Source organism: Canariomyces notabilis (assembly GCF_033297395.1).
Source record: "Canariomyces notabilis strain CBS 508.74 unplaced genomic scaffold N656scaffold_25, whole genome shotgun sequence".
Classification (NCBI taxonomy): domain Eukaryota; kingdom Fungi; phylum Ascomycota; class Sordariomycetes; order Sordariales; family Chaetomiaceae; genus Canariomyces; species Canariomyces notabilis.
In genome coordinates this window covers 118,634-144,828 of record NW_027041847.1, presented here as the reverse complement: position 1 = coordinate 144,828, position 26,195 = coordinate 118,634, and the positions used below count along the sequence as shown (strand labels likewise).

The 26,195-nt window shown below is 54.3% G+C and overlaps 9 protein-coding genes across 9 annotated transcripts; 2 read left to right on the top strand and 7 right to left on the bottom strand.

Moving 5' to 3' along the window:
* Nucleotides 1-3: 3 nt before the first annotated feature.
* Nucleotides 4-513, bottom strand: N656DRAFT_800929 (uncharacterized protein; the record flags this gene model as incomplete). The annotated part of the gene is made up of 1 exon (XM_064818057.1): nt 4-513. The coding sequence occupies one exon, from the start codon at nt 511-513 to the stop codon at nt 4-6; it is 510 nt and encodes a 169-aa protein (XP_064666986.1).
* An 87-nt stretch (nt 514-600) lies between these two features.
* On the bottom strand, nt 601-1,115 carry N656DRAFT_337321 (uncharacterized protein). The gene has a single exon (XM_064809291.1). It carries the CDS (start codon nt 950-952, stop codon nt 689-691), a length of 264 nt encoding a protein of 87 aa, XP_064666985.1. The 5' UTR covers nt 953-1,115; the 3' UTR covers nt 601-688.
* Nucleotides 1,116-1,664: 549 nt separating this feature from the next.
* N656DRAFT_716109 (uncharacterized protein) lies at nt 1,665-3,852 on the bottom strand (the record flags this gene model as incomplete). Its single annotated transcript, XM_064812103.1, has 4 exons — nt 1,665-3,112; nt 3,174-3,302; nt 3,392-3,508; nt 3,576-3,852. 4 exons carry the CDS (start codon nt 3,850-3,852, stop codon nt 1,665-1,667), a joined length of 1,971 nt encoding a protein of 656 aa, XP_064666984.1.
* A 671-nt stretch (nt 3,853-4,523) lies between these two features.
* N656DRAFT_737901 (uncharacterized protein) lies at nt 4,524-6,185 on the bottom strand. Its single transcript, XM_064812754.1, has 3 exons — nt 5,345-6,185; nt 5,095-5,283; nt 4,524-5,037 (listed from the first exon to the last, which is right to left on the bottom strand). The coding sequence occupies exons 1-3, from the start codon at nt 5,775-5,777 to the stop codon at nt 4,883-4,885; spliced, it is 777 nt and encodes a 258-aa protein (XP_064666983.1). The 5' UTR covers nt 5,778-6,185; the 3' UTR covers nt 4,524-4,882.
* Nucleotides 6,186-6,808: 623 nt separating this feature from the next.
* On the top strand, nt 6,809-8,950 carry N656DRAFT_337245 (DUF124-domain-containing protein). The gene is made up of 6 exons (XM_064809290.1): nt 6,809-6,977; nt 7,031-7,109; nt 7,170-7,832; nt 7,899-8,248; nt 8,303-8,476; nt 8,537-8,950. The coding sequence occupies exons 2-6, from the start codon at nt 7,091-7,093 to the stop codon at nt 8,579-8,581; spliced, it is 1,251 nt and encodes a 416-aa protein (XP_064666982.1). The 5' UTR covers nt 6,809-6,977; nt 7,031-7,090; the 3' UTR covers nt 8,582-8,950.
* Nucleotides 8,951-9,904: 954 nt separating this feature from the next.
* N656DRAFT_771004 (uncharacterized protein) lies at nt 9,905-12,271 on the top strand (the record flags this gene model as incomplete). The annotated part of the gene is made up of 2 exons (XM_064813817.1): nt 9,905-10,193; nt 10,245-12,271. The coding sequence occupies 2 exons, from the start codon at nt 9,905-9,907 to the stop codon at nt 12,269-12,271; spliced, it is 2,316 nt and encodes a 771-aa protein (XP_064666981.1).
* Nucleotides 12,272-13,550: 1,279 nt separating this feature from the next.
* N656DRAFT_800924 (uncharacterized protein) lies at nt 13,551-15,991 on the bottom strand (the record flags this gene model as incomplete). The annotated part of the gene is made up of 6 exons (XM_064818056.1): nt 13,551-14,357; nt 14,415-14,952; nt 15,016-15,137; nt 15,205-15,420; nt 15,476-15,757; nt 15,818-15,991. The coding sequence occupies 6 exons, from the start codon at nt 15,989-15,991 to the stop codon at nt 13,551-13,553; spliced, it is 2,139 nt and encodes a 712-aa protein (XP_064666980.1).
* A 4,298-nt stretch (nt 15,992-20,289) lies between these two features.
* N656DRAFT_675180 (uncharacterized protein) lies at nt 20,290-20,529 on the bottom strand (the record flags this gene model as incomplete). The annotated part of the gene is made up of 1 exon (XM_064810476.1): nt 20,290-20,529. A coding segment is annotated over one exon (240 nt), but the record flags the coding sequence as incomplete, so codon positions are not given.
* A 519-nt stretch (nt 20,530-21,048) lies between these two features.
* N656DRAFT_337083 (uncharacterized protein) lies at nt 21,049-21,802 on the bottom strand. Its single transcript, XM_064809289.1, has one exon. It carries the CDS (start codon nt 21,624-21,626, stop codon nt 21,228-21,230), a length of 399 nt encoding a protein of 132 aa, XP_064666978.1. The 5' UTR covers nt 21,627-21,802; the 3' UTR covers nt 21,049-21,227.
* Nucleotides 21,803-26,195: the final 4,393 nt, after the last annotated feature.

The following is a 26,195-nucleotide window of genomic DNA, read 5'->3' as shown; positions in this document are numbered from 1 at the left end:
TCCTCATACCCTAACCTGAGACATGGTTGGTCCAGACCTGACGCTCCCGCCGCCGCGACGGAAGCCCATAAAGGTCAGGGCGAGCGCGGCCGTGAAGGTGGCGAAAAGGAACCACATGAAGACTGTGGATGCCTGTACTTCGCGGCAGCGCCTGGTGTCGTCGTTGCTGCCGTAGGCAATCCAGTCCGCAGGCTTATCTTTCGTATCGGAGCAGTTGACCACGGTCAGCTTGGCCGCCAGGACGATGGCATCGATAAAGGTGAAGAGGGTCACGGCGGCGTCGACGCCGAGTAGCGCCAGCACTGGCAGGGAGATGCGATCAACCATGCCCACTGCGAGCCCAAATAGTGCGGCCAGCCATGAGAGCACGATGACGAACATGGAGAAGTTGATGGCGGCCGTGGCCGATGAGGCGGCGCGTTCGTTGCTCGCAATGACGTTGCCGATCAGGCCCGTAAGGATTATGATGAAGAGGAGCTGCAGCGCCCGGAGGAGGAGCTGTATTCTTTCCATGGCGGGCGAGACTGGTTCGACGACCGTCGACGGCGATGCGGCAAAGGACTGCAGGTCTTCTCGTCACAGGAGGTGTGCACTTGGTTTTGCGACTGCAATAAAAGTGTCTCGTAGCTCTCGATAACTCGATTCGAGGGAGGCGAGGCCAGATGCAAGCTATTGATTTTTGGTGGGATCAACAAGTTGGCTGTTGAAAGACAAAGAAAGATGGGAAACTTTGGGTGGAGAAGACCAGCTTTTTACAACAGGCCGGGGACTTCGGAGCGGCAGTCGTATGTAGGCAATAAATTCCAAGCGATCGACAGACTGGCAACAGCAGCAATGGGAGGATGGCGGTTGGCGAGGAAGCATCATAGGGAAAGCATGGATCGCCTAGGAAACTAGAAAAAGTGGGGCGATGACGGAAGCTTCTTTGCCTTCCCACCGTACCCCGGCACATCGATCGATTGGCCCTTGCGGATCGCCAGACAAGCCAGAGGTCGACAACGGACGACCTCGAGGGCGCCAAGTCTCAAACACAGTCGTGACACCCCTTGGCTCTGTTCCTCAGGATTGAATCCCAGCGTCAAGACAGACGCCAGGCCGCCCGCTGTCTTCACGCCCAACAGAAGCCCGGCCAGAATCTCTTCAAATGTACCCATGTACTTTGCTCGCCGTTTGAGTGGAAAACAATCCTGGGCCTAGCTGGATGTGCGTCCCAGTGTGATTCCCGTTCCAGCACGGCACCTCCGCGCCCTGGTCGCCCCGCTAACCAATCGATCCACTTCAAGGACCCTCGTCCCCTGACGTTTTCATCGGCCACCCTTCCGAGCTCCCTGGTCCTGCGTGGGTCCTTGCTCTTCTCGTGGCCCTGGCAACGGCCATGCAATGCATGAAACGGTTGACCTGCCGCGCGGAAGCTTTCTTGGCCTGTGAAACGCTGTTTCCAAAGCAGCGGTTAACATACCCGTCATGTTGCGTTTTTAGCTCCATGCGCGGCCGCAAATATCGTGGTGTGATCCTCTGATCATCGGATTCGCAGAGAGCAATCCTGATGTTATGCGTTGCCAAAGCGATTGCTCTCAGCTATCCACGTACCTAGCCCTCTGTCACCTACACGTACACTAAGATCCCAGCTGCCTACCTACGCACAATTCCGTCTCACGAGCCTCTCAATCGGTCTCACCCCTCCGACCCGACCCCAACCCAGGCCCCACCTGCGCGAACAACGTCCTGGCACCAGCATCGCCATCTACCACCATGTGCCCCTTCTCCCCTTGACCCTCACCAACCACGACCCCGCCCATCCGGCGATGGTCGTACACAACAGACCCATTAACAGCCGACGCGTTTCTAAAGTACAGCTCCTCCTGCTTGCCCGGCTCAGCCACGCCAAACCACAGGACCTGGCCGGCCTCTCCCCACCCGGTACTCTGCATCCCATCCCCCGTCTGCCTGAACTCGGCGGTGCCCGCTTTGGAGGTATCCATACGCGCCACGCGGCCCTTAGCGCCCTTGCGTGAGCCAAAAGCCTCCAAGCCCGAGGGGAACACGCTGGGCCCGGACACGCTGACCTCCTTCCCCTGCACCACCCGCGCCGAGATGCTGAGGTTGCCCTGCGAGGAAATGGAATACGTCTGGTTGGCGAACAGCGGGTAGCGGTAGGTTGCCCGGTATGGTAGTCCCTTGTGGGTTGGGGAGGAGGCACGGTCGTCGCCGCTGATGACCAGATCGTTGAGTTGCGTGTAGCCGAAGGCGGTCAGGTGGCCGTAGTTTTTGTATGAGAGTGACTGGGACCAGGAGGCCGGGGCGGAGGAGTGCTGGGTTTTGACTCGGTTGGAGATGATCTCAAGAGAACGATGGACGGACGTGGTATAAGTCAGGGTTTCGTTGGCGGTGCCGTTGCTGGTGAATGCGCGTGTGATGGCGATGGTGGGCGGCGACAAGGCGATTGCAGGCGGCTCGCCCGTGGTGATGGAGGAGTTGTCCTCGTCGAGCCAGAGGAAGATCTTGCCCGTCACGTACCAGCTGTCACCCACCGACTCAGTTAAGGCCACAGAAGAGCTGTTGGCGGGGTCGTCATCTAATCCGGCGATGCGGATGGTGAATGTATGCTGGGCGCCGTCGCAAAGCAAGGGAAGGAAGGGCGTAATGTCGATTTCTTGCTCTTTGAGGTCGAAAGCATTGATACCGACGATGGGGCGGTGTAGCGAAGGGACGACTCCGCCGGTGAATATGACCGGGAAGGGCCATTGTACCCCAGCAAGTTGGCCATCGATGAGTAGCTGCACCTCGCGGAACGGGCTGTACCCTGGTAAGGGGCCCGCGGTTGCCTTGAAGGTGAGGACGTCGCTTTGCAAGACATTACTCCACCAGAACTCCTCGCTCGCCTGCCCGTTCGCCGAGATAGAGAACACGGCGCGGCGAACGTTGCGTGGTATATCGATGGTGTTTGTTGCGTTCTGGGCAGGCAGGGTAAACTGACTGACCCCGTTGTTTGCTCCCTGGCGCGCAGAGATTGGAATAATCAGATCACTTGGGGCATCCTGATCGGTTTTCAGGTCGGTCTTGTAGAAGATGGCTGTCATGGTGGTGTTGAAGATACCAGTATACTTCTCATCTGTGCCCGAGTGGTGAGCAGTGAGCTCCGGGGAGATCGTTGCACAGATACTGCGACCTACTGATCAAGTTGCCCAGATCGAATATAATCTTCTGGGGGGATTTCCAGAAGTACATGTACTCGGTCATGTCCTTTAGATAAATCCAGCTGATCCCAGGAGGAGCCGTGGGTTGCGCCGTTGAGGTCCGCCCTAATTGGCTCACAATCAGGAAACTGAATCTTGAGTAGGAGAACACTTTAGATTCCGGATTGTCCCTAGAGATGTCTCATACGACTTACAAACCTCTGTGTCGCCAAAATACATGATTGCAAGGCGGTCATACTGCCGACCATGGCTCACGGCGCTGAAGTTGAGGACCACTCGGTTGAATTCACAGCTAGGTGGCGTGTAATTGCCTAGAGAGATGCACGATATTGTTAAAGCTCAAAGGGACAGCCTCTGGCAATATACAGCGCGGCTTACCGATGTACGGAGCGCCGTAGCTCCAGGCAAAGTCATGGCGCATCAACAAGACGGTACACAGCTCTGGTGAGTAATCCTTGCCATCGCGAGTTGAGCCATCACTGTCGGCAGGGCCAACTGGCATCAAGACTGGAGGGGCGATCTCGAACGTTTTCAGGACCGTCCGAGTCGGTGCGGCGGTTGACGTCGTCGTCGTCTCCCTTGGCTCCAGGGTCGGTGACTGGCTGTCTGCTGCTTGGACCTCTAGCTTGGCAGTACCTTGGTCGACTGGTATCATCCAATTACGGGGAGCCAGAGATGGCTGCCCTGGATAGCACCAGCCAAGTATCGTCTGCACTAAGACCACGCCAACAATAAGGGCGACGAGCCAAGGAAGCATACTTCGTCTCGTCGCGCGCTTCTCGCCCGAGGGCAAAGGGAGGGTACCGTCATCTTTGCCCATAGCCATGACGAGCTTCTCCGGGTGGACTAGGCCCATGATGGTGAAGAAGTTCCAGAAAGGAGGCAGCACCAATCCAGAAATTCGGAGAAAGTCAGGTTACTTAGCATTGGGTTCGAGGATGGCTGGGACCGCGGGCAAACAGACCGGGTTACGACGCTGGAAGGGAGGATCTGGGCCTCCGCTTTCAATGCAACTCATTCCATTGACGGCTATCAGAAGAATTAATCCATGTTGCCAATCAATCAAGATGCGAGGTGCCTGCCGAATATGTCGGGGACTCGGGGCGGGGTTTCCTGTGTTTATTGGATCTGTTTTGCACGGACGGGAGTTACGATGGGACAGGGGCACTTGCCGTCCTTATCATCCATTATCGGAGTACGGAGTACTTCGTATAGTACCTTACCTGCGTATACGGTATTTGTACCTCATGCCGGTTACCAACTCTCTGCTAATGTACCGGATCTCAATAGCATGGACGTTATGGACTCCCATGCGTTATGTACGATGTCCACGACCTATCAGCAATATTTTGAGCATTCAGCTCAACCTATGGTATGACCTATCACATACGTCCGCCTGCGAATATCCTCCAGAACGCGCGGGATAATTAAGATTTATAGCTCTGCTTAGGCCCCGCCTGTGAATGGTATCCTCAATGCTGCCCGTCCACTGACTATGAATGGAAATGGTGATCATCTGCCATATCGATGTAGTGAGAGACCCGTTGCCGAGTCAGCCACAGCACCGGACAGCTGTACAAGGTGGTGCTACAGTCTATGAGGAGATGGTCTTCCGTATATCTAAACGCCGAAGCCGCCAGCCAAATGCTCAACCCCCATTCAAACAGCTCCAAACTATAATGCACTCAGGTTACCCGCTTGGCCTTCCTCTTACCGATCTGCCATCCCCACGACCTGAGCACCTTGACCACTTTCGGTGTGACAGCAGCCGTCAGGGGGACGCGGACGAAGATGAAGCTCTTGTGAATGGCGTATGCGAGAGCAAGTTGTGTAGCCAAGCCTGAATAAAGACAATGGTCAATTACTGAGGACACGGTTGTGGCAGGATGATACTCACTGGCCCCGTCTTGCTTGCTCCTCTCCTCGGCTTCCGCTACCCCATGGCCGATTACCACGACCTCGCCCGTCTCTCCAATTTTCTCTTGGCTCTTTTGCCTGGCAGCCTCTCGGTAATCACGCCAAAAGTTTTGTACGCTTTCGGGAATAAGCCTTTTCACATTATCCACGACGAGATGCTCAAGGTAAGCTGAAAACTGGTGTGTTAGTGGCTGTCCACACTTGGCAGGTCGCAGGTGATGACCACTCACCAATCTTTTCGGTGCCCACCGTCCTCACAAGTAGAAAGCAAAAGGGAAAATCCAGGACAGACAACGCCAGGTACACTCCGACCGACGTCCAACCGTATTCTCTCGACAACTTCTTCATTCGCGCGCTGAACGATAGTGATTCTTCGGCAGCCGCCTTCCCGTTTTCTGCCCGACGAGCGCGGGAAAAGTGGAAGGGACGTTTGGGCGCTGAAAATGGGGATCGGAAAGGCCAGCGCCTCGGTACTGTTCGAGTAGCCGTGAACCTCGAGGCGCTGAGTTGCGACACCAGCGCCTTCTGCCGCCAGGGGACGGCCTGGCCCTTCAACAAGCTACGCGCCCATGGTGCTCTGCCTATGATATCCCGCACAAGAATCCCCCTGGCTGCGCCTCCCCTCAAGAGCACATTGAGCGCTCCGAACGTTGATCGAAACATGGCACCTCAGGTGGACTGTAGGAGTAACTAGAGTGATTGGAGGACTCAACAAGGCGAGAAAGCCGACTGTCTGTCAAGGCTTTCTACCGCCTGTTGAGGCCTTGGATTCCGCGCCTCCGGTAGTTTCTTTCCGGACGCCGAGGATTCCGGGCGCAGGGCGCAGTGCGTCGGCGCTTTCTGGCGCCAGAGGTGAGGTCGCAATTGACACCAAGACTCGGTTAGGCTGGCGTCTGTGGTTCAAATCGTTGCCGTTTGGTGACAGGAGGAATGCAGGTAGTCGCTGGGCAACGACTTTCGCGCTGGGACCGATGCGGACCAGAATCGCGTTGTGCTGATGCGATTTCGAGTCGCAATTTTTGGAAAAGGATCCAAGCTCCGGAGCTCCATCTTGAACCGGTGATGCAATCGGATCCTTCCTGCAGGCAGGATCCAGCGGTCTCCTATTGGCCACTTAATGATGCGGATTCGGAAAAAATCTAGCGCGCTGGTGGGCCGTGACCGGATCCATGGATCCATCCACACCCGCTTCCAATTGGCTTGGCAGGAAGTTCCACCATCAACGCAGCTGAAATCCATCAGGAACTGGAACCATTCGAGGACCCTGAAAGATTCATCACCCTGCACGTGTATGCCCTCCAGCGGCCGCAATATGGTAGACAATTTACGGGTAGAATCAATTTTCAAAAGAGTATGAGAGCCCAACCTTCAACTATGCCATCATGCCTGAATTTGGCTGATTTTTGGCAATGTACATACATAACGTTACTCTTCTGGTATCCCTACGGCACTGTAAGTTACTGAGACCCTCAGTCGACGGGAATTGGCCTCCAATGGGCTGTGCTATGGGAACACAGCTTCCGCCTGTGCTTGGCAAGCCAATCGCCAGCCCGGTTCCTCACGTTACCCCTAAGCGCTGTCCTCGATCCGTTCGGCAAAGAGCTCCCTGATTGGACCGACATGCAACCCCATTCCTCGATTTAGCAGGGGCAGCGGCTAGGTACTGTCCCTCACTGCCCGACCTCAAAAGGTGCTGAGGGGTCCATCAGACAAGCTCACCTCCCCTTTGTCCCATCGTTCCCCTCCAAGGTGTGCTTCGAGCTTGTGCTAGGTTCGTTCATCAGAAGCCTTCAGCGGTTTTCATTTTCTACCGTTTTAGACTCTTCACGAGTTCCCGATTCCCTGGAGACCAGTAGCTCAGGGGTAAGTGCGGGGCATTGCTCTGTTCCCTCGGATGCGTTGCTAACAGCTACCAGCCCGAGAAGCTCCGAGGAAGAACATCTTGCGCTGTCGCCGGAGAAGTGGAAGACGCAAAAATGTCAGGCTACTACCCTCGTGAGTATCACTTCATAATTGCGAATCTTCAACGGACAAGCGTATAACTGATCTGTTCAGCCCCTCCTGGAGCTGCTGGTGCTGGACCCGGTGGGCAGCAGAGCTATCCGCCTCCTCCCATGTCGGCTCCTCCTACACAGACCTCCTTCTCGTACCCGGCTCCCCCAAGCAGTCCGCCGGGTAGGAACTATCCTCCTCCTCCCCAGGCCGCGCCAGCTGCTACTCCACCGCCAGCCTCGACCACGCCTTCATACCCCCTTCCGCCCCAACAGCAACAGTACGCACCGCCGCCGTCGCAACAGCAGCAGTATGCACCACCCCCATCGCAACAGCACCAATACCCACCCCCACCACAGCAGCAATATGCGCCGCCTCCTCAGGCAGCTCCCATGCAACATGCTGCACTACCCTCGCACTTACGGAACCCCTCGGCCGCGTCACAACCCTCGTCTACGACTCCGCCCCCTGCAGCACCTCCTTCCTACAGCCAGGGAGAAGGCGACGGTTCCTACCCTCCTGAGAAGCAGCAGCAGCCGCAGCCGCAACAGTCCCCCGTTATCGATCCGACTGGGGCACCAGCTGCTGGCCATTTTATGGGGGCCTCAACGATAGTGGACGACGTGGGAACCTTCAACGGTGGGAGCTATCGAATCAGCCATCGGGACTGTAACACAGTTTTGACCATCCAACTGGCCATTGGGTGCCCGGTTGATGCTAAAGCAGGTATGTTGCCGTCTCGGGACTTGGCCCTGTGAAGGATGGGTGCACTGACATCAACCTAACAATCAGGCTCTATGATTGCCATGTCCCCATCTATTATCCTCAAGGGCTCATACAAGTTCAGCATGAAGAAGCTGGTTGCCGGCGGCGAGATGAACCACTCGACTTACACCGGACCCGGCGAACTTCTCCTGGCACCCCCGATGCTGGGAGACATCACGAGCCTGCGGCTGACAGGTAGGGAGTCTTGGTCCGTCAGCAATGACGGCTACCTCGCGTCGACGCAGAACGTGGTCAAGGAGTATAAGCGCCAGGGCCTCGGCAAGGCTATGTTCAGCGGCGAAGGCTTGTGGGTATACAAGGTCACAGGGACCGGGTTGCTGTGGTTGACCAGCTTTGGTGCGATTATTCGGAAGGATGTGAGTTTCCCCTCGGGTTTGGTGCATGAACCGTGCCGCTAACAGAAGATGTAGCTGGCCGATGGTGAAAAGTACATTGTCGACAACGGCCACCTCGTGGCCTGGAACACCAAGTATGTTCTGGAGCGGGTCTCTTCGGGCGGCCTCATCTCCGGCCTCGCCTCGGGCGAAGGGCTCGTCTGCAAGTTCACTGGCCCGGGAACTGTCTTCATCCAGACCAGGAACGCGGTACGTTCCCTGTCAACACAGGATTCTGATGATTATGACCAGACGCTGACCAACATGCAGAAATCATTCACTGCTTACATGACTGGCCAGCAGACAGCCATGTAACGCGATGCTCTACGCCAGTGACCGAGGCAGTGAATAGTGTTCTCTGCCGTATGTTGTCGATTGTGTACGCTTTACCCATGCTCGGAGTACGCTGTCGAGTGCATAATCTCATCAAACTAAATGTTGGACTTGGGTTGTTGGGCGGCAGAAGGAGCTGGAGCACGTGGACTTTGGGCAACGAGCGAGCGACCGAGGGAGGTATATAGCCATCGTTTCCTCCTCTGTCAAGCAAGTTAGACTTCGCCAGAGGATTTATTCTATGGCCGAGTAGAGAATGCCAGCTAACTAGGAAATCGTTGCGCACGGTTTCGTAGGGCGGGAGATCACCGGTTCGATTTCAGGTAGAACCAGTGTCGCTCCCGCCTGAGCTTTATGCTATTTCCCCCTTTTTTTCCCCGTCCGATCTTGCCCCTGGATTCTCTCGTCAATAGCATCTGGACTCCCACATGCACCCATCAAAAAATGTGACGCTCGCTCGGGGTTTTTAACAGCTGTTAATGCCTGACTAGGCGCGACTGGGTTACTGCTTCTACAGATAAGAGTTCGTCGGTTACAAGCTGTCTCACCACAAAATGCAGGTGCTCATACTGGCACTTACTCCCGTTGGATGGGAAGTGGCCACCTCCACTATCGCCTTGAAATGAACTTCGGCAACTGCGGCAGCGACATGCCCCCGGCCGTGGTCGGACGCTCATGCCCAAGCCAGAGATGGCACCTTCTCCTTGGATTGTGTTTACATGGCTACCTTAGAGATTTGGGTACTGCTAGGCGATAATCTTCCAGATCATTTTCCAGCTCCTCTCTCCAAGCATCACAAGCGAGGTTGGGATTCTTGCCAGCCACAGCCAGCCTTTTTGGGTACTTTGTGCATATTCTCTCCCTCGCAGCTTTACGACATCTCTTCTTCTTCTTCTTGGAGCTTGCACTGAGCACTGAAGCGTTGTTTTGGGAGCGATCAAGCAACCCTCTCATACCCGTTTGTCCTGAACTCGACGTCCGCATTCCGCTTTCGAGGCCGAAACCGAACATAATTCCGGGTTTAACTGAATATCATACTTCCCTTCGCTGCTTGCCTTGTTTGAAGGACAGGGAAAGCGTCTCTACACAGTTACCTATCCCTGGAGGAGCACCTCGAGTCCCTAGGATAAGCTGTAAGACGCCTACTCTGGCATACCCTTTCCCCTTTCTCACTGCCAACTCTAGGGCTCCTATGCTTTTCGAGACTCTGAGATAGCGGGCCAGTTGTTCTACTTGATGACTAACTCGATTTCTCAAAGTCAGCGCACACATCAGACAGGCACTTCCAGCCCACTAGTAAGCAGGATGGTCGGCTATGCCAGTCATGCCTCGACAATCAAGAGTTCGAACCGAACCAAGGCCTCCGGGCTTAGGGTAAAGACTAACGTGACCGGATTCGGAACTTCTCATGGAAGGAACCGGGCAATTGCATCGACCGACTGGCGAGGGATGGCCTCGGCAACGTCATCCTCTGGTGCCAGCGTTAAGAGACACACCCTGGCAAAAGTCAAGCACGGCTCCGGAGAGAGCGAGAGCTCATTTTCTTCCCTCTTGCCGGGAACGGAGAAGCAGTCATCGAGCCATATCCAGTACCGTCAGCCAGCGGAAAAGCAAGCCCCCTAGGAAACGGTGCTCTCTGCGCCAGCTGGCCATCTGCCCTCTTCGCCATCTACCCTCGGGCCGGATCCAGACGAGGTGACCATTGTTCAGGTCAAGCAGGTCAACCCCATCGTCGTGACCGTGAAGGGCCAAGAGATTTCGCTACCCAATCGGCTGTACTTCGAGGTTCTGCCTGTGGATCCTGATGCACTCGACGAACATACGTTGCCATACGCAGTGCTAGGGGAGTTGAGGCGGCTTCGACCTCCTGTTAGTCTCCGGCAGGTGCAGTCGGAAGACTCACAAAGTCTGCTAGACAACCTTCAAGTCGCCATCGCTTCTGATCAGGACAGCGCCAGCCCGGTCACCTCGTCTCTTCGGAACGGGGACACCGTCTTTTCTGACAAAACGGACCGTCTAGACTCCGCCAGCAGTAGCGAACCAATCGTCGAAAACAAGATCGACCATGCGCTAACACAGCCTTCACCAGAGGAGGAGGCTCGTTTCCAGGGGTTGCTAAGCCGTTTGCAGAAGAACGCAGACCAACCGCCGCAGCCCTGTCAGGCAGCTAATTTACCAAATTCTCTCGGCCAGATCAATGACCCTGCCATCGTCGCAATCAAGGTCAAGCAGAGGGTAGGGACGACGGAAAAAAGTTCTGACGGCGAAACGCAGAATGCCGGCTCAAGTCGAGTCTCTAAACCTCAGCCCATCCACGTGCGGATGACAGCACATGAACTTTTTGCCATGTTAGCCCGCTCGAGCACGAGTGACGATGCAAGGAGCAGTTCTATCAGCCAAAGGGCGAAAGAACCCTCGACTGCGACGGACGACAGCCAGACAAAACGGTTGAATCCTGCAGCAGCCGAGTTCAAATCAACCAAGGGCGGTGACGTTCCCTGGTTCACGCCCAAGAAGATGTCCCGGACACCACTGACAAACATCTTCCCTGATGCTATCTCAAACCATGATTCGCTGGAGCCGAGCCTTCTAGTGGGAACAGCCCTTGTACCGGAGCTTAACCAACAGCAAACGGTAGGAAGAGTGGATGCTGGGCCGACACCCAGCAGTTTGGCGTCCCTTGAAGCCCAGCTAGCTGCCTCGCAAACAGTCTTGTCGCCCCCTGGGCTCAACATCGCCGCTACCGGTGGCTATCCGGGTTCATTACCTCCGACGAACCCAATCATTCGGCCCATTATCACACCGCTGCCACTTCATGCCACGTTATCTGCGGCAACCACCTCGTCGAGCCCTGCGTTCACCAACTATGGAACTTATCCGTCAGCAACTATATCGAATGCTCCGATCAGTGTTCCGCACTTGAGCCTGCCGACTGCCCCCAGCCTTGGAATGAACACCTTCCCCTTCGTTCCAGTTACCCCTGCCATAACCATGTCTGGACTGTGCCAATCCACAACGGCAAGCTCCAACCCCTGGATTGCGCCTCTCGGTGCGGGACAAACCTCGCAGCCTCTTCATCTGCAGCAACAGGACCAGAACCAGCAACCCCAACCGCAACTCGGTCTTGGGCTCGGGGGTAACACGGGCAGCAAGCCGGCTCTGGCCCGGCCGTACTTCCCCGTCACTCAGAAACCGCGCGATCACGACCCGGTCAAGCAGCAATTGTACGAAGCGTACCTTGAGTGGCGCAAGGCAAATGAGCCGGGATACCACTTGAAGTGCAAAATGCGTCAGGCCCATCGCGTCGTCCGCCAATTCCAAAAGCAGCAGCAACAGCAACATCAAGCACAGGAGCCGAAGCATGAGCAGGGCAAACCTGCTGGCAGTCACGACAGGAGTGGCCAGACCCCAGATCCCGGCAGCAACCGTGAAAGTAACAATACCAATGACAACTCGGCGGCTTCGTGGAAAGAGATTGCCGAGCGGGCTAAGGCTGCTGTGGGGATGGCAGCGGCAGCGGCGGCGGCTGAAAAGAACGCCCGCCTGGAAAAGGTGCGGGAGGAGCTCAGAGCTAAGGTGCGGCGGAAGTGTGTTGCTTTGGCGGTGCAGTCATCGGATTCGGATGGGAGTGCTGATGGTGCTGCTTCTGCTGGTGCTGGGAAGGTGGAGTGAGGTTCTCTGTCTTGGATCGGCTCCAGGACAGCAACAGCATTGTTATCTTCATGTATTCGAAGAGGCGTGGGTGGGCTGTTTCTGGGTCTGGTTTGTCGAGGGCTTGCTTTGCATTGGCGGGAAGGCGCAGCATCATTTCCCTCTTTGCTCAACCGACATAAAGTTGAGGTCTTTCTACGATATCTGCATCGGTTAGCTCAGCTCTTGCGTTTGTGTTTTCTTCAAACTTTGTTTTGATCAGTTAGCTCTCGGACACTAGTCGATGGACTAGAGGTGTGATCATTCATACATTATTAGGCTTTGGCTTGCTAGTTTAGTTTTCTGTCTTTCTTTCCATGAGCTGCAGTAGCTTCTTAGTCTAGATAAGCTGGATCATGAGTTTGAAGGCGTTGGGTAGCATCATCACTCAAGTTAGGGGCAGTTACCCAACCGACCTGCTTACTCAACGGTCTTGGTTTAGTTAAGAGGCACGGTAGAGTGCTTAGCATATAGTAGTATTAAAACAATGACGCCTGGTGCGATTTCTCTCTTTGGTCACATATATCGTTTGATGTGTCTTGCCAGATCGGTTGGGCGACTAACCCGGGCGTAAGTGTGATGAGTGATAGCACTTTGAGGTTAAAGATGCTCTCACGGCGAGCGAGGGACAGGGGAGGGATGAAGACTGGAAGAAAGAAAATCAGAGGATCTTTTCAGCAGCACACATCACCACGTACAAGGTTGGGCCAGATATATCTGTTTCCGATCTAATCAGTTGCACCTGATGAGCGGTAGAGCTCAAAGTTCAGGTTGGGTATCACTCCGTACATGTAAAAGAACATAGAACCAACAAGCCTATTTCCCCTCGCTGAGCCCAATTCCAGGTCATGCATGGTATGCGACTTCTCTTGGGAACGCCGTGCAATGCCCAGTGCCAGCCCATGCTCAATATAAAGGGGAAAGGAAAACGACATCAATATCCGTCCCGACCAGACGAATGCCATATCATAGTATGCATGTTCCCCCTGTCCTGCCGTGGATGCTCTCCACCCTCTCTCTTCCCATTGCTGTAGCGACATGTCCAGTTGTTGACCGGAGACCGCCTCGCAAAAGGCTAGGTAAATTGCTGACGGCTAGTGTGTGCCATCAGCGTCACTGTCTCAAGACCAGCCTTGACGAATATGAGCCAAGAGCTTAGAGGGACCAATGCTTCCCCATCACCCGTTAACGTCTCCAACACTTCCCCTAATCCCCCGTTGTCAAGTCCCACCCCCCGACTAGCACCTCCCAGGTAGCGCCACTAGTATTCTTTGATGACATCAACCCAGGTAGCGGTTTGCCTGGGCGGGACGTGTTGAACATCGACGCCACGCTTGCGTGCCATTTCGAGCACTTCGTCCCTAAGGGTACCCTTGAGGGCGTTTTGACGAATGACTCGGATTCCCGGGTGGCAGACGAGGCGGGCCATGAAGCGGGCCACGGCCTTGGGGGCATCAGCGTTCGGGAAGACGCTGACGGTGTGCACCTTTGGGCAGTTTTTCAGCAAGTCGATAAAAGGCATGCCGTCAAATCCATCCGGGTCGCAAATATCGGACCAGTTGAAATAGTGCAGTCCGAAAGTGTGGATGTTCTCGTTGAGCAGTCTGTTATAGCAGCTCCAGGGAAGGGAGGCCCTCAACGACGGGCCGGCCCACAACTCGAGGACCTTGAGGTTGCCGGCTCTTGTTGCCGGCCCTAGGATGTTATACAGTTCTTCCGGTGCGGCCGCGCCCAGATAACGAAATACTTCTAGCTGGCGCAAGCGCTGACCCAGGACCTCGGAGATGGGGGCGTAAAACGGGATCGCGATGTGATTGGTTCTGACAAAACTCACAGGGGGTTTGATATAGAGCACCTCAATGGATCGTAGGGAGCCGGCTATCGTGATGAGGAAACCTAGTTCGTGTCCATAGACCGTAGACACCATCACGGATGCGGCTGGGCCGAGCACAATCTCGCGGAGGTGAGGCCACACTGCCGGCGGGTTGACCGGGTCAAAGAGCCAGCGAACCTCATAACCATCGATTTCGAGGCGCTGAAGATTCGGCGTGGCATCCACCACGGTTTCCTTAGCTCGTTAGTCACAATCCTGGAGGGCGGTGGAGTCCAAGCCGGGCCAACCTACCAACACGAGCGCCGTCTCGGTTTGCCCGACACCAGAGTGGAGGAGGAATTCCGTCCCAACAAATCTCAGCCTTTCAAGCCTTGGAAGCTCGGTCGTCGCAAGCACCCGGTTCACTCTTCCCTGGATGTTGACCAAATCGAGCACCTGCAGAGTCTGGGCGTTTATCTCGATCAATCGTATGCAAACATCCTCAAACAACCCTCCCAGGGACAGGCGGGTCAGATTTGGGCCTGGCCTCGTCGGTAACCCGAGGCCTGAAGTCATGTCTGGTCGAGTGAGAATCTTGTATTCAGTGCCTAGACACAGCTGCTTCAGATTCGGGAGGCCATGAAGCAAACTGTTCAGCTTGGTGACCGTCAATTTGAAGTTGACGATTTCCTGGACGACAAAGCTCTTGATGTCTTGACTGCGGGCCCTTAGAAACTTATTGAACAAGTTCCCTGTTGGGTGCTCCGGCTTCGAGAGGCGGATGTGGTCCCAAACAGACGTTTCTGTAAGGAGGAAGTCGCGCCAATTCTTGTTGACATACAGGCACCGACTTTTATGCATCTTGTTAGAGCAAATTCTCGGAAAGCACAGGGGTGCTGAGCTGCAGGCTTACAGAAGCGTGTTGGTATCCAGGTACGAAAAGACCATGGTGAGCAGCTCGATCGGAAGCTTCTCGGCCGGATTTCTTCCAGCATGCTTAATCCTCAGATTCTCAGCCATTCGCTGCAGAATAAACTAAGAGGGCCATTAGTTAACAAGACTAGCAGAGAGGCATTCGCCAATTGGGCCGGCTCCTCCTCACCCTGTAGCTATCATTCGGGCCGTTACGGGATTGGTCGGTGTTGTACAGTCCTTTCTCGACAAAACGTCTGAGGAAGCTCCAGGAGAGCTTGAAGTCTGCCAAGCCCTTCAGTCTAGCATGGTTGACGATGGTGGACATAGCCTTTTGGGCGATAGGCTCCGAGTTGGCAGCCCGCCTCATCAAATCACGAAGAATAACGCCGGCACGGCAGTAACCCTTCAAGCCATATCAGTTGGTGCTCCGTTTGATTTTCATGGGCGAGCCTACTTACCGCAGCCGAAGTAGGGGACAGGCGAATAAGACCGAGGGCGGTCGAAAAGGCAGAGACGTACTGGTCCGCGTCAGCCTGGCACTCGGCCAGCACATCTAGGGCGGAGATGTGTTCCGGCAGGGAGCACTGTGGCCACTTGTATTCACAGGCACACAGACGCTGGGTAACAGCGTATAAGTCGTCGTCCTCGCCCAACACTGCGCTGATGCATTGTGCTATATGACACCCTTTGTCTTTCGGGTGACGCTTGTCGCCCGCTTTGCACGGGCACATGGAAAGAATCTTTTGCACACAGCATTATTAGCGTAGGCCAGCTGAGTAGTTGGATGGGCAAGTACTCACGCGCACGATCTGCTTAAGAACCTGCGCATACTGTCCTTGTTTGATACGCTCGCGGCACTCTTGGAGAGAGCTCGCCATTACCTTGAGCGCATGGCCATGGCCCTCGCCTTGCGACTCTTCAGGCTGGTGATCAGGGCCGTTGTCTGGAACGTAAGGCAGGCTAGGGTCTGCCATGATTCATTGGGGCTGTATTGCTGAGATACTGAATCGAGGATGACCATGTGAGCTTCTTTATTGCAAGCCACGATGGCCGGTGATGAATGGACAGGGTTGTAGATCCTACGTACCTTGGCCGATCGCGATCAGATCGTTTGGACTGAATACCTTTATCGGTGGGAATGACGAGGAAGAACGAGGAAACACCAGGTTGTCGTCGGTGAATGTCAATGAAAAGCCGTTCCCAGTTGATTCACGGTGGACTGCTGTACACTGTACAGTAGGCAGTGTAGGGTTTGAATTGTGGTATGAAGCGGTGGCTCACTTTGAACAAAGGATGTGAACGCGGTGATCGGTGATGGGAAAAGAGCAGTTCTCGTTGCCCACTTTGAGGTAAGTTGCTCATCTCTGCTCTTTCCTTTTCCTCATCTATAACTCTGACTACAATGACCGTGACCAATAACGCGTAGACCGCGCTTAGACGCGTTGCGGGGTACTACTCCCTGACGATATCGGCCAAGCTTCGGTTATATACAGTGTCCGTCTTATATCAAACGGTCACTCGCACGGCTAGCTAAGCCCTGGGCGAACAGTTTAAATACCCAGATTACAAAGGAAGTATCGTCATTAAGAGCGTACAGTACACTTCTTGATTGGCGATCCAGCGAGGTGCATCCAGACAGCCCCTTGGACATCGCGGAGGACTCACCTAGTAAGTGTAGTCCGTATTAGCATTGGACTAGGTACTAGTTCTATTACTCAACTAAATGGCCGCTGTCGAAGCAGACTCTTCCATTGAGCTGACTGGTAGGTAGGGCAGCATTGTAGGACAGGCTGTGCTGTTGCTTAGGTACAGGACCCTATGTTTGTATTGTACCATACAAAACCTACACAGTATACCGTCCAGGCCCGAAGCCAAGCACCAAGCTGAAGCTGGATGCTGCTATACTCCGTAAAGATAAGTGCATCAGCCCAATAGGTACTTCACTGCTCGAACAATTGCATTCCATATGTACGGAGTACTTCCAAAGTCCTCGCTAAGTAATGATATCCCCAGCTTCAGGAGTCGGCGTCGCACATGATCGGTCCCGGCAGTTGAACACTGACGATCCCAGGATGCCTAGCCTTTCCTCGCCCAGCCGTCGCGCCTCAATCCTTTCCGTGCTTGCCCTGTCCGAGTGGCGTCATCCCGTCTTCAGCCTCCAGTTGTGCCTTCAAGTCTGGTTGTAAACCGGTTTTGCAATTAATAATAACAGAGCTCGGATTTCTAAGATGCTTCTTCTCTTTCGATTCGGAGACATTACGAATCTGCCTTATTAATCTGGTGAGCCGTGGTGGTGACTGGTGAGATGTCGTCACTGTCAAGCATTTGATCGACAGGCGTCGTTTCAGAAGCCGCGCTGCAGCGACAGTCGCGGCTGTCTAAACTGGAAATGATGCAATTCTTGATTACAGAGAACAACGACATACCATACACACAGAAGACCTCCAAAATACCTCGACGTTGTGAGCTTTTTCCGCGTCGCATGCCATCGTGCAACTAAAACGTCACAGTCTCAGCCGCACCTAACTATGCTTCCTATTTTCCTTTCTAGAAGCTAGATACAGCAAGAAGTCAGTATTGGGTAACATCGAGGCTTACATGCACGGGGTGAGACACGCGGGGCTTACGTAGGTCCCGGCCCGTCCGAGGTTGTCACTCACCACCACACCCCCCCATGACGACAGTGCTGTAAGCTTCATGACTGGATTGATCGATATGTAGCCTGTAGCCTACCTGCGGCTGCCGGCGTCCGAGGTGCAGATTATATGTAGGTACCGTGTTTGTCCTACACTTGGACAGGCAGACGGGTAACTGACCGGTCGCGCACACCTCCCACTCATTTGGAAAACCCGCCATTTTGGGATTGGACACGTGGGATGAGTATGTAACCGGCCAGTCGGTGCTGGTTTTTCTTCGGGACTCTCGGCTTTTGCTCCTTTTGGTCAGTCGTGCTGCAGGCTGTCTGTCAAAACGCTGTCAGACGGGGCAGCGCCCTCCAGTCGCAAACTCATGTAGTCCTGTCAATGTAGGTATTGTACGTATGTAATTGCCTGTCTACCTACTAAGTTCAGGTAGGTACAGAGTTGAGCGAAAGAGATGAGAAGCCAAAAAAGAGCAATGATTGAGATGGCGCCAGTTCATGGCTCACTGGAGAGGAACGGACACAGGGGGGGGCGGCGCCGGCGCTGTCGGGCGGTAGGTAGTGTTAGTAGTCGTCCGTCGGTAGGGTCGCATCTTTCATCCCCTGACTGTTATCATTCAGTTCGCATCCGTCCGATATCAACTCCAGTCCGTCGCAACAGGTCAACAACCGCTTGTGCTCTTACTAGGATCACTCTCGTCGTTCCATATCACTTCGCAGACGACTTCTTGCCAAAGAAATGAGACTTGGACGGAAATCACAGAGCATACTATTCCTCAAAACTGACAAGCCTTAAAAAGTTGAGAGAATCGCCCGCTCGGTGGTGAGTGAGAGTTCCGCCTCTCTATTTTTAACGTACCAGGCACCCTGGGAGGCCTGATTGGCACCCCTGAAGCCACAGAATGCCTCGTCGTTAAGGTGCTGACCACGGGGCTCCGGCCCCCAATTTTTATCACATTCTCACCTTTTCTCTCGATCTCTCTTCTCTCCTTGCTTCCCCTTTTGTATTGTCACTGCTCTAATCGCCTATTTTGGTCGATTTGGCGTTACAGCGGCCTCCAATTGGTTGACGGAATTGAATTAAATCGTTGCTTCCATGGCACGCACCCAATGAGAATCTACACCAATGGCTTGGAATCGATGCTGTTACCCCCTTTGCAGTATGCAGATGCCGTGTACCTTAATCTACTCAACGCGACAGACACATGACTTACGCAAGCTCACTGAGTCTGAAATGATGCTGCAATGCGGGCTGGCTCTCGCGGGTGTAACCGCTGTATACCTACCTTAGGTTGTCATGCAGGCTTGTTTTATGTATTTGTTTATGTTTCCCCGGAGGGCAGTCTCAAGACAAAACAAGCTGAATTACCCTGAAGAAAGTGGCCATGTCATCAGGCTACAGTTACACAGAGCTCGGACAAATTCGTTTCTATTCTTCGAACAAGCCTTCGCGAACACAAAGTCCTGATCGGCCAGTGGCCACGAAAATTCCAGGGCACAATATCTGCCGTTCTATTTCAAGTTCTATTCCTCTATACGTCGCACCGTCTCCTTTGCCATGCTTCCCCACAACTCAGCTGGCTCCTTGCAGTAACAGCAATCTCTGGATTCCAGCCAGGATTGCTAAACCGGCCTGACAAGGAAACCAGAAGGGGTAGAACAAATGAATGTCCCTCAAGCGGCTTCCACCATCATTTGTCCATCCTGTTTGCCCAGGGCTGGGCTGTGACTGCCGCTGCTACCAGAGCAGCTATTAGACATAACAGAGGGGTGAGTCCATCCAAACGTTACATGCATGAAGCCATCCAGACATAACCAGGAGAAAAGAAAACAAGAACCGAGGAAAGCCATACCGCCAAACAGAAAGAAAGGGCCTCCGAGGCCAAAAAGTGTATGTGAGAAGAGAGTTTCCCCTCAGAAGAAAGAAAAGAGGTCATCTCAGTTGCCTGAAAGCCATTTGGCCAAACGCCTGGTATCGTGTCCCATATGCATGCCTCATACCGACCGTGGTGCTCGTAGAATCCATAAGAAGAAAGAAAAGAAACCGAGATAGAAAGGAGATGCAAGACATGGGGGTGTTGTACAAGGTGCGTGCTGTGCTGTGTTCCGTTACGTTCCAATGTCCGACGCTATGCTTTCATGTAGGACAAGAAAACCAAAAATCTCCCGTCACAAATGAGACCATAGAGACAACAATGTGGATTCGCCGGCAAGGCCGAACACATCCCTTGTCTGCTGAGGACCAGTGGACCGGGCAAAAGTGTTGTCGTCCCTCTCTGCTGTCGTCTTCTCTTCGATTTCGATTTCCCGTCTTCGATGACAAAGACTGCTTGTCCAATGGCGGATTCGGCATTCGTCGAGGAGGTTCGGTTTCCCGGGCCCAGGCACTTGGTAAGGTTGCATAACTCTGTCTGCTTCCCTCCTTCAGCCAATATCAGGTGGTGCAGATGTTGACACCAAGCGGTCGTGGCCCACGAAGAGGTATGAAAGCTGGGAAGGACGCGGGGCCACCTCAGGACTCGCTCGGAACGAGTAGAGGTAGTTGACCTAGCCTTGAAACTGAAAGCGTCCCAGCGGCGGTGAATGCCGAGGATAGCAGCCCATCATCGAAGACACTACTTTTCACCTGTACCGGCCGCTGGAGCTCTTGGACGACCGGCTTGAGTAGTAGCCAGAGTCTGAGTACTGGGAATGGGTGTAATCATAGCCACCGGAGCGGTGCGATGAGTGGTCGCTGCAGGCGTACCCAACCAAGATTGTCCGCCTCTGTATGCCATGACCTGGCCGGCCATAGGCAGCACACCGGTCAACAGCATGCTGGTAGTAGAGGCACCGGCAAGCAGAGTAGAGCTCAACCAACTGATAACACATCTCGACCCTCTCCCCTTGGAAATTTGCTGGGTCCTCGAAGCTTCAAGCTGCTGTATGTGGCGGCCGGCGTCGTAGATGTGGTCCGTGGGCAAGCGGCGTGCGAGACAGACAGCAGGGGGGTTGTTGACTGCCGGCAGGGGATGTGGCGGCGGGGGTATATTGCTCGTGATGTCCTTATGCCCACGGGATGTGACGAAAGGCGACCAGGTAGACTTTTGCCGACTATAGAGAAACAAGATCCTTCTGATGAGGTGTGCAAGTTTATCCTGGACGAGCTGTGTAGTTGTGCACAAGCGAGCGAAGGCAAGAAGATAAGTATGAAGCAACACGGGCTCAGGCATCAACCTAAGAGAGGTGGTGGTAGAACAGAAGAGAATAGGACAATAGGACGTCTGAAACGAAAGGCAAGGCAAGCAAGGACAAAACAAGAGAAATGAGTAATCAGGCACTCGACCTGGCAATGCAACTGGGATGTCGACTCATCAGGTCAACAGACCCAGGAGGGCATCGCGGCAGCCTTATAGGCCCCGGACGGCCTGCGCAGGTCTCGCAAGTCATCCGGACGGGAGTGGCTGGAAGGCCTGCGGCGTGAAGGCAGCAGTGACGCTCATCCAGAATGGAGAATGTAAGGAGGTGGGTACCTTCGTACCCTACCCTACAGGCGAAGGTACGATACCAGCTAAGGTACGGTACTACACCTAGCTCAGAATGACTGACTGGGGCATCATCTGCGTGCTGCAGGCTAATGCGGAAGATGCAGTCTTGAAAGAAGGCGCAGGGAAGGACAGGGTGACAGGGTGGACAGGAAGGACAGGAAGGGCAAGGGGACACAAGCAAGACGGGAGGGACCCGGATTTGGATCTTGGTGCTGTACTGTACGACCCAACGGAGGTAAAGGCGCAGCTGGGTGGGTGACCTGGGAAGCAGGAACAGAGTAACTTCCGTCCCAACCGAGTGCAGCTTGCGCAGGTCCCATTTAGTGTAGGTGCCGGCTGCGGGTCTTGCTTCGCGGTTGCGCCAAACGACGTTGCGAAGAGAAGGAAAAGTGGAAAAGAGGGAGACCCAAGAACCGAGAGTTTGGTGGGGTCGGTTGTCATTACGGGCAGTACAGTATTTTACCCTCCGTACCCGGGCACCAGGTATTTACGCGGTAACGGCAAGGGCGACAGGGGTCAGACACTTGACCTAGCTAGACCCTTGTAGTGCCTGGCTTGGAGGAGGGCTGCGCACCACACAATGGCTCTAGAGAATGGAAACCCCCAAAGGGCCGACATGAGGAAAACGGTGTTGCGGTGGGGTGCTAACGCCGCAGTGGCCGAGGTAATGAGGTGCTGCAAGAAGGGACACGGGGCAACCTGACTGGAGAGGGACCCGGGTAGAACCTCCACCGGCGTGACTAACAAAGCAGAGGAAGTTGCCGGCCGATGGGCTCACCGAATCATGTAACGCGACCAGGCAATTGCGATCTTACACCGTTTAAGGCTGTTTCCAGAATTGGAATAGGACAAGACACTGACGTCAAGGAGGCATCTGCCTAAGATACCTTACGTGCTACACTACGTGTAAGGTAGGTGCTATGGTGTCACTTCATCACTACTCGGGTATCGTGATGCGCCGTCAGGACAGCATCTCAGGACGCGGGATGATGCGCAGGATGCGCAAGATGCCTACGGCCGCCCGTGACGTTTGAGCCCAGAGTCGACAAGATTTGACTGAGAGTCCAAGGATTGGCTTTAGCAACCCTCGAAGTTCTGGGCTAATTCTTGCAAGCACTCGCGTGCCACAGGGGCTCAATTCACGCCCGCGTCAACCGAGTATGTACGGTACATACAGACCATCTTTAAGGGCGATTTCTCCGATCGCTAAGTCATGCACACAAGATCAAAGAATACCTAGCCGCGGTGCAGTCTCCCCTGCATATGGCATTGTTTCTTCGGAGTGATACATAGCCGCTCAGAAGAGGCATCGTTCTTCGCCCAGGCAAAGACGCCGCCCAGCTGAATGGCGTTTGTCGAACTAAGTTTGGCGCTCGCAGCCCAGATGGAGGAAAAAGCCACCGGGAAACTCCATATATCACTCGTCGTGGATCGCAACGGGACTCCGGGCTCCGGCCACAGCCCAATGCCCTTACACAGTCCCGTTGGATGGAACTTGATATGCCAATGGCCAGACATGAGACCTTAGAGTCCGCACTACACCCGCAGCCTTGTTGACACGGTTAAGTTAGGTGGTGGACGGAAGCCGACTAGCTATAATTAATGTTGGCCCTTCTGTCATTTCAGTAAGGACATTTGCCGTATAATGAGGTTTCCAGGTCGGTATGTAGCGGTGTATTGAACCGGGAAACACCCCACGAACCAGCCCTGCGCTAGACTAGCCCCCACTAGGGTGTGGCTGATCGAACCCGGCACCTAGCAGGAGAAAGACCTGACGAACAGGTCTCATAGGGATGTTCTGTTGGTAGATTCGCTCTGCAAGTTCTACTCCTAACGGTGCGCCATCACCAATTGGCTAGGTCAAAAAGCGGCCGCCGGCCTGGGCCCCGAGATCCCAACTTGTGAGGTACCCCATACTTTTATGATCGTCGGCCGTTCAAAGTCGTCAGGATCGGCCAATCCCAGGCAAGTTCCGGGCGACAATTAAACACAAACCAAGATGAAACAAGGGTGTTAAAACATGGCTAAATGTTTCAACGGCAGGAGAGATCGTGATTGACGAGATTTACAACACGGTAGACTAATGTCTGTAGCTGCAACGGAGATGCGATGACAACACAAGAGCCAAAGTTGGGGAGGCGCTGTGATACCTGGTTGGCTGTAACCCCTGACACCGCGCGCAGCTGCCAAGCACTAGTGTTATGTAGTGTCAACTCCTCAAGCAGAACTAGAGACGGCGGCCTCTGCTGACAACCTGTCTGCCGGACGTCGGACGATCACGGCCGACCCACGGGATCGGGCTTGACAACCAGGAACGTCTTGGACGTCTCGGTAATCGTCATTGGGTGTCGTACGGGACTGCGGGCGACAGCCCCCGGCAGCCCGCCGAACCAGCCCGTAGCGCCGTTGCTTGGCCCTCCCGGACGACTGGCCCACCGAGATCACGGCATGGACGCAATTAGGGTCATTACTGCACAATATTGCAATATGATGTAAAACCGCCAGTCGTGCATATCCATGACCCCGAACGGCTAGAAGCAGGGCAATTCGACCTAGCTTTTACCCTCTACGGAGTATTCTGCGACAAGTCAGTTTACAGGCGTATCTCGCCCAATGGTGGCCACTGGCCAGTGCAAGCTGCAGCAAGAGGCTCCCGACGCATGCGTTGATCGCCAGTGGCACCCTCCTCGACCGACTGATTGGGACACCCTTTTCCGATCTGGAATTGGTTCCATTATGTAGACTACAAGCTACTAGCACTTAAGGTGCGTTTACGCTACCCATCTTTGGCCGCCTGCGAAGCTAACATTGAGTCCAACCACATATCCGACGACTTGCTCACCGACCTAGGACGAAAGGCGAAAAAGTCAATCGTGCGCCGCCCTGCCGAAAAGTGTCCATGACGCCGTGGTCTGCGCGTCTAGGTAGGTTAAACCTAGTACAAGCCATCAAGCCCGAGATATTTCGCCCGGTTTCGTGTGCAAACCTCGGGCTGTGTGTAACACGGCATTAGCTGAAGAACATCAGGTAGTAATAGGTAGGTAGGCTCGCGGTAGAAACCGGGGGATTGCTCCCGGTGGCCGGGGGGTGGGACTCCCGTCTGACGGGTACGCACTACGCAGCCTTCGCTCGTACACCGAGATTCGGTGACGACATCAGACGTGTTCTGAGTCTTCTGACTATGTGCTCGCCGCCCAGAGACGCACTCTGCGCCGTTGACGGCCACCTCGCGAACCGCGCCCATTACGTTTTCATCACCAAATTAGAAAGAACAGCCATATTGTAACTACTATGTACTGTTGACATCAACAGTTCAACACAAGCTGCCTCTGAGCCTTGCAGTCTGCCTCGTTTGAAGCAATCCCCACCTTTTCTGCACCTGCGCGGTGCTAGCAGAAATCCCACAGCAAAAGCTTGCGGAGAGCTGATTTCCTTGTTCAGCCATTTCTTGAATCTTGAGTCCCCCGGCTCTCCGTCGTGCCGACTTGGGCGCTGTCGGTGCCGGCCGGAATGTGGAACCGGAGGGTCAAGAGCGACCGGTGACTCGGGACGGGGCCAATCGCTTGGCCGCCCTGAGGCCCGCTAATCCCTGCTGCATGCTCGCGGCAGTCGGTCTTGGGAATTGACCAATCACAATTCGGCACGCAACGAACGAGAACTCAACACAGCCTCGCAATGGCTGACTTAAGACTTTCGACTTGGATGATTCCGTTCGTGTCGCAATCATCAGAGTCGCAATCGCAGCGAATTAAGAGTACTCGTAACTAGACTGAGCACGGAGTTGCCGTCGGAAAGAGCAGATCCCATTCTAGAAGCTACAAGCCAAGGTAAGCTAAGTGGGACGCAGGACTATGCAAGCGTATTTAAAGTACGTACATACACGTACTGCTGTAATCTCTAGCTGTTGCGTTACGGTAATTACAGAGCCCTACCACACTGTGACTCGGAGTGCACATGACGAGCACCGCAGGCAGCAATCCCTGGTCAACGGCCGTATCTTAACCGGACCTTCCTCAACCTTGATCAACTTCTACACCTTTCCTTGGACCTACAACAGCTAAGCCTCAAACCAAGCTACTCACCGACTCAGAGTCACCCGATCACAATACCCTAGGTGTCGAAGCATTCAAGCCTGTTTGTCCAAATCCAGGGAGTTGAAGCTTTTGTTGTATTACTTTTTTCTTTTCCTCTGGATTTCTCTCTGGCAATTAACATAGGTAACTGTCCCTTCGCCTGACTTGGTATCCTGCAGGCGGTGAAGAGTGGTCATTCGACACCAGCTTCACTGTCTTGGTCTTTCAGTTCTCAATCTGGTTGCGCCGAGGCTGCCCCGGATTTCCATTTCCCTAAGCTTTCTGTGTGACATTATGTCGTGGATCAATTGGGTCGAAACAAGCTTCATCGGCACCGGCCGGCCAGCCTTAGCTAAGCTAACCCTAACGTTACACCTTGGACCATGGTAAGTCACACGGTGGCTTAGCCAGATTCTACCAGCCAAAATTCTCGACCGCTGCTGTTCGTGCCGCTCGTATTGCGAAACTCCATTCTGGGCGGGCGAGGTTATGACAGTTGTTGACGACATTTTCTTTAGTTCGAGGCATTCAAGACATCAAGTCCCAGTGCCTTGCCCGAGCCCTACCCCAGGTTTCAGAACGAGCAAGCTGAGAGCTGTCGCACAAATCCCTTGATATTCAGGTTGGGGGCAAAGTGGTACTCTGGCCCCAATTTCTAACCAGCCTCCAATGTGCTTTGCTCAGCTGGGTGCCGTGTTTCAACCCCAAACCCCCAGCAGACATGGACTCTGCGCTTGCGGCGCGAAGAAAGAAGATTTCGGCAGATCGAGCTCGTCCCGGAACGCCGCCGCGGTGGCGGCACCGTGGCCCGGGAGTTGGGTGGGAGGCGTCGGTTCCTTACCTCAACACCAAATATCAGACACACCAGGCATACAATCTGCTGGATATTTTCGGAGACTAACATTGTGTAGGAGGCTGTGGACCCCACGACGTCTTT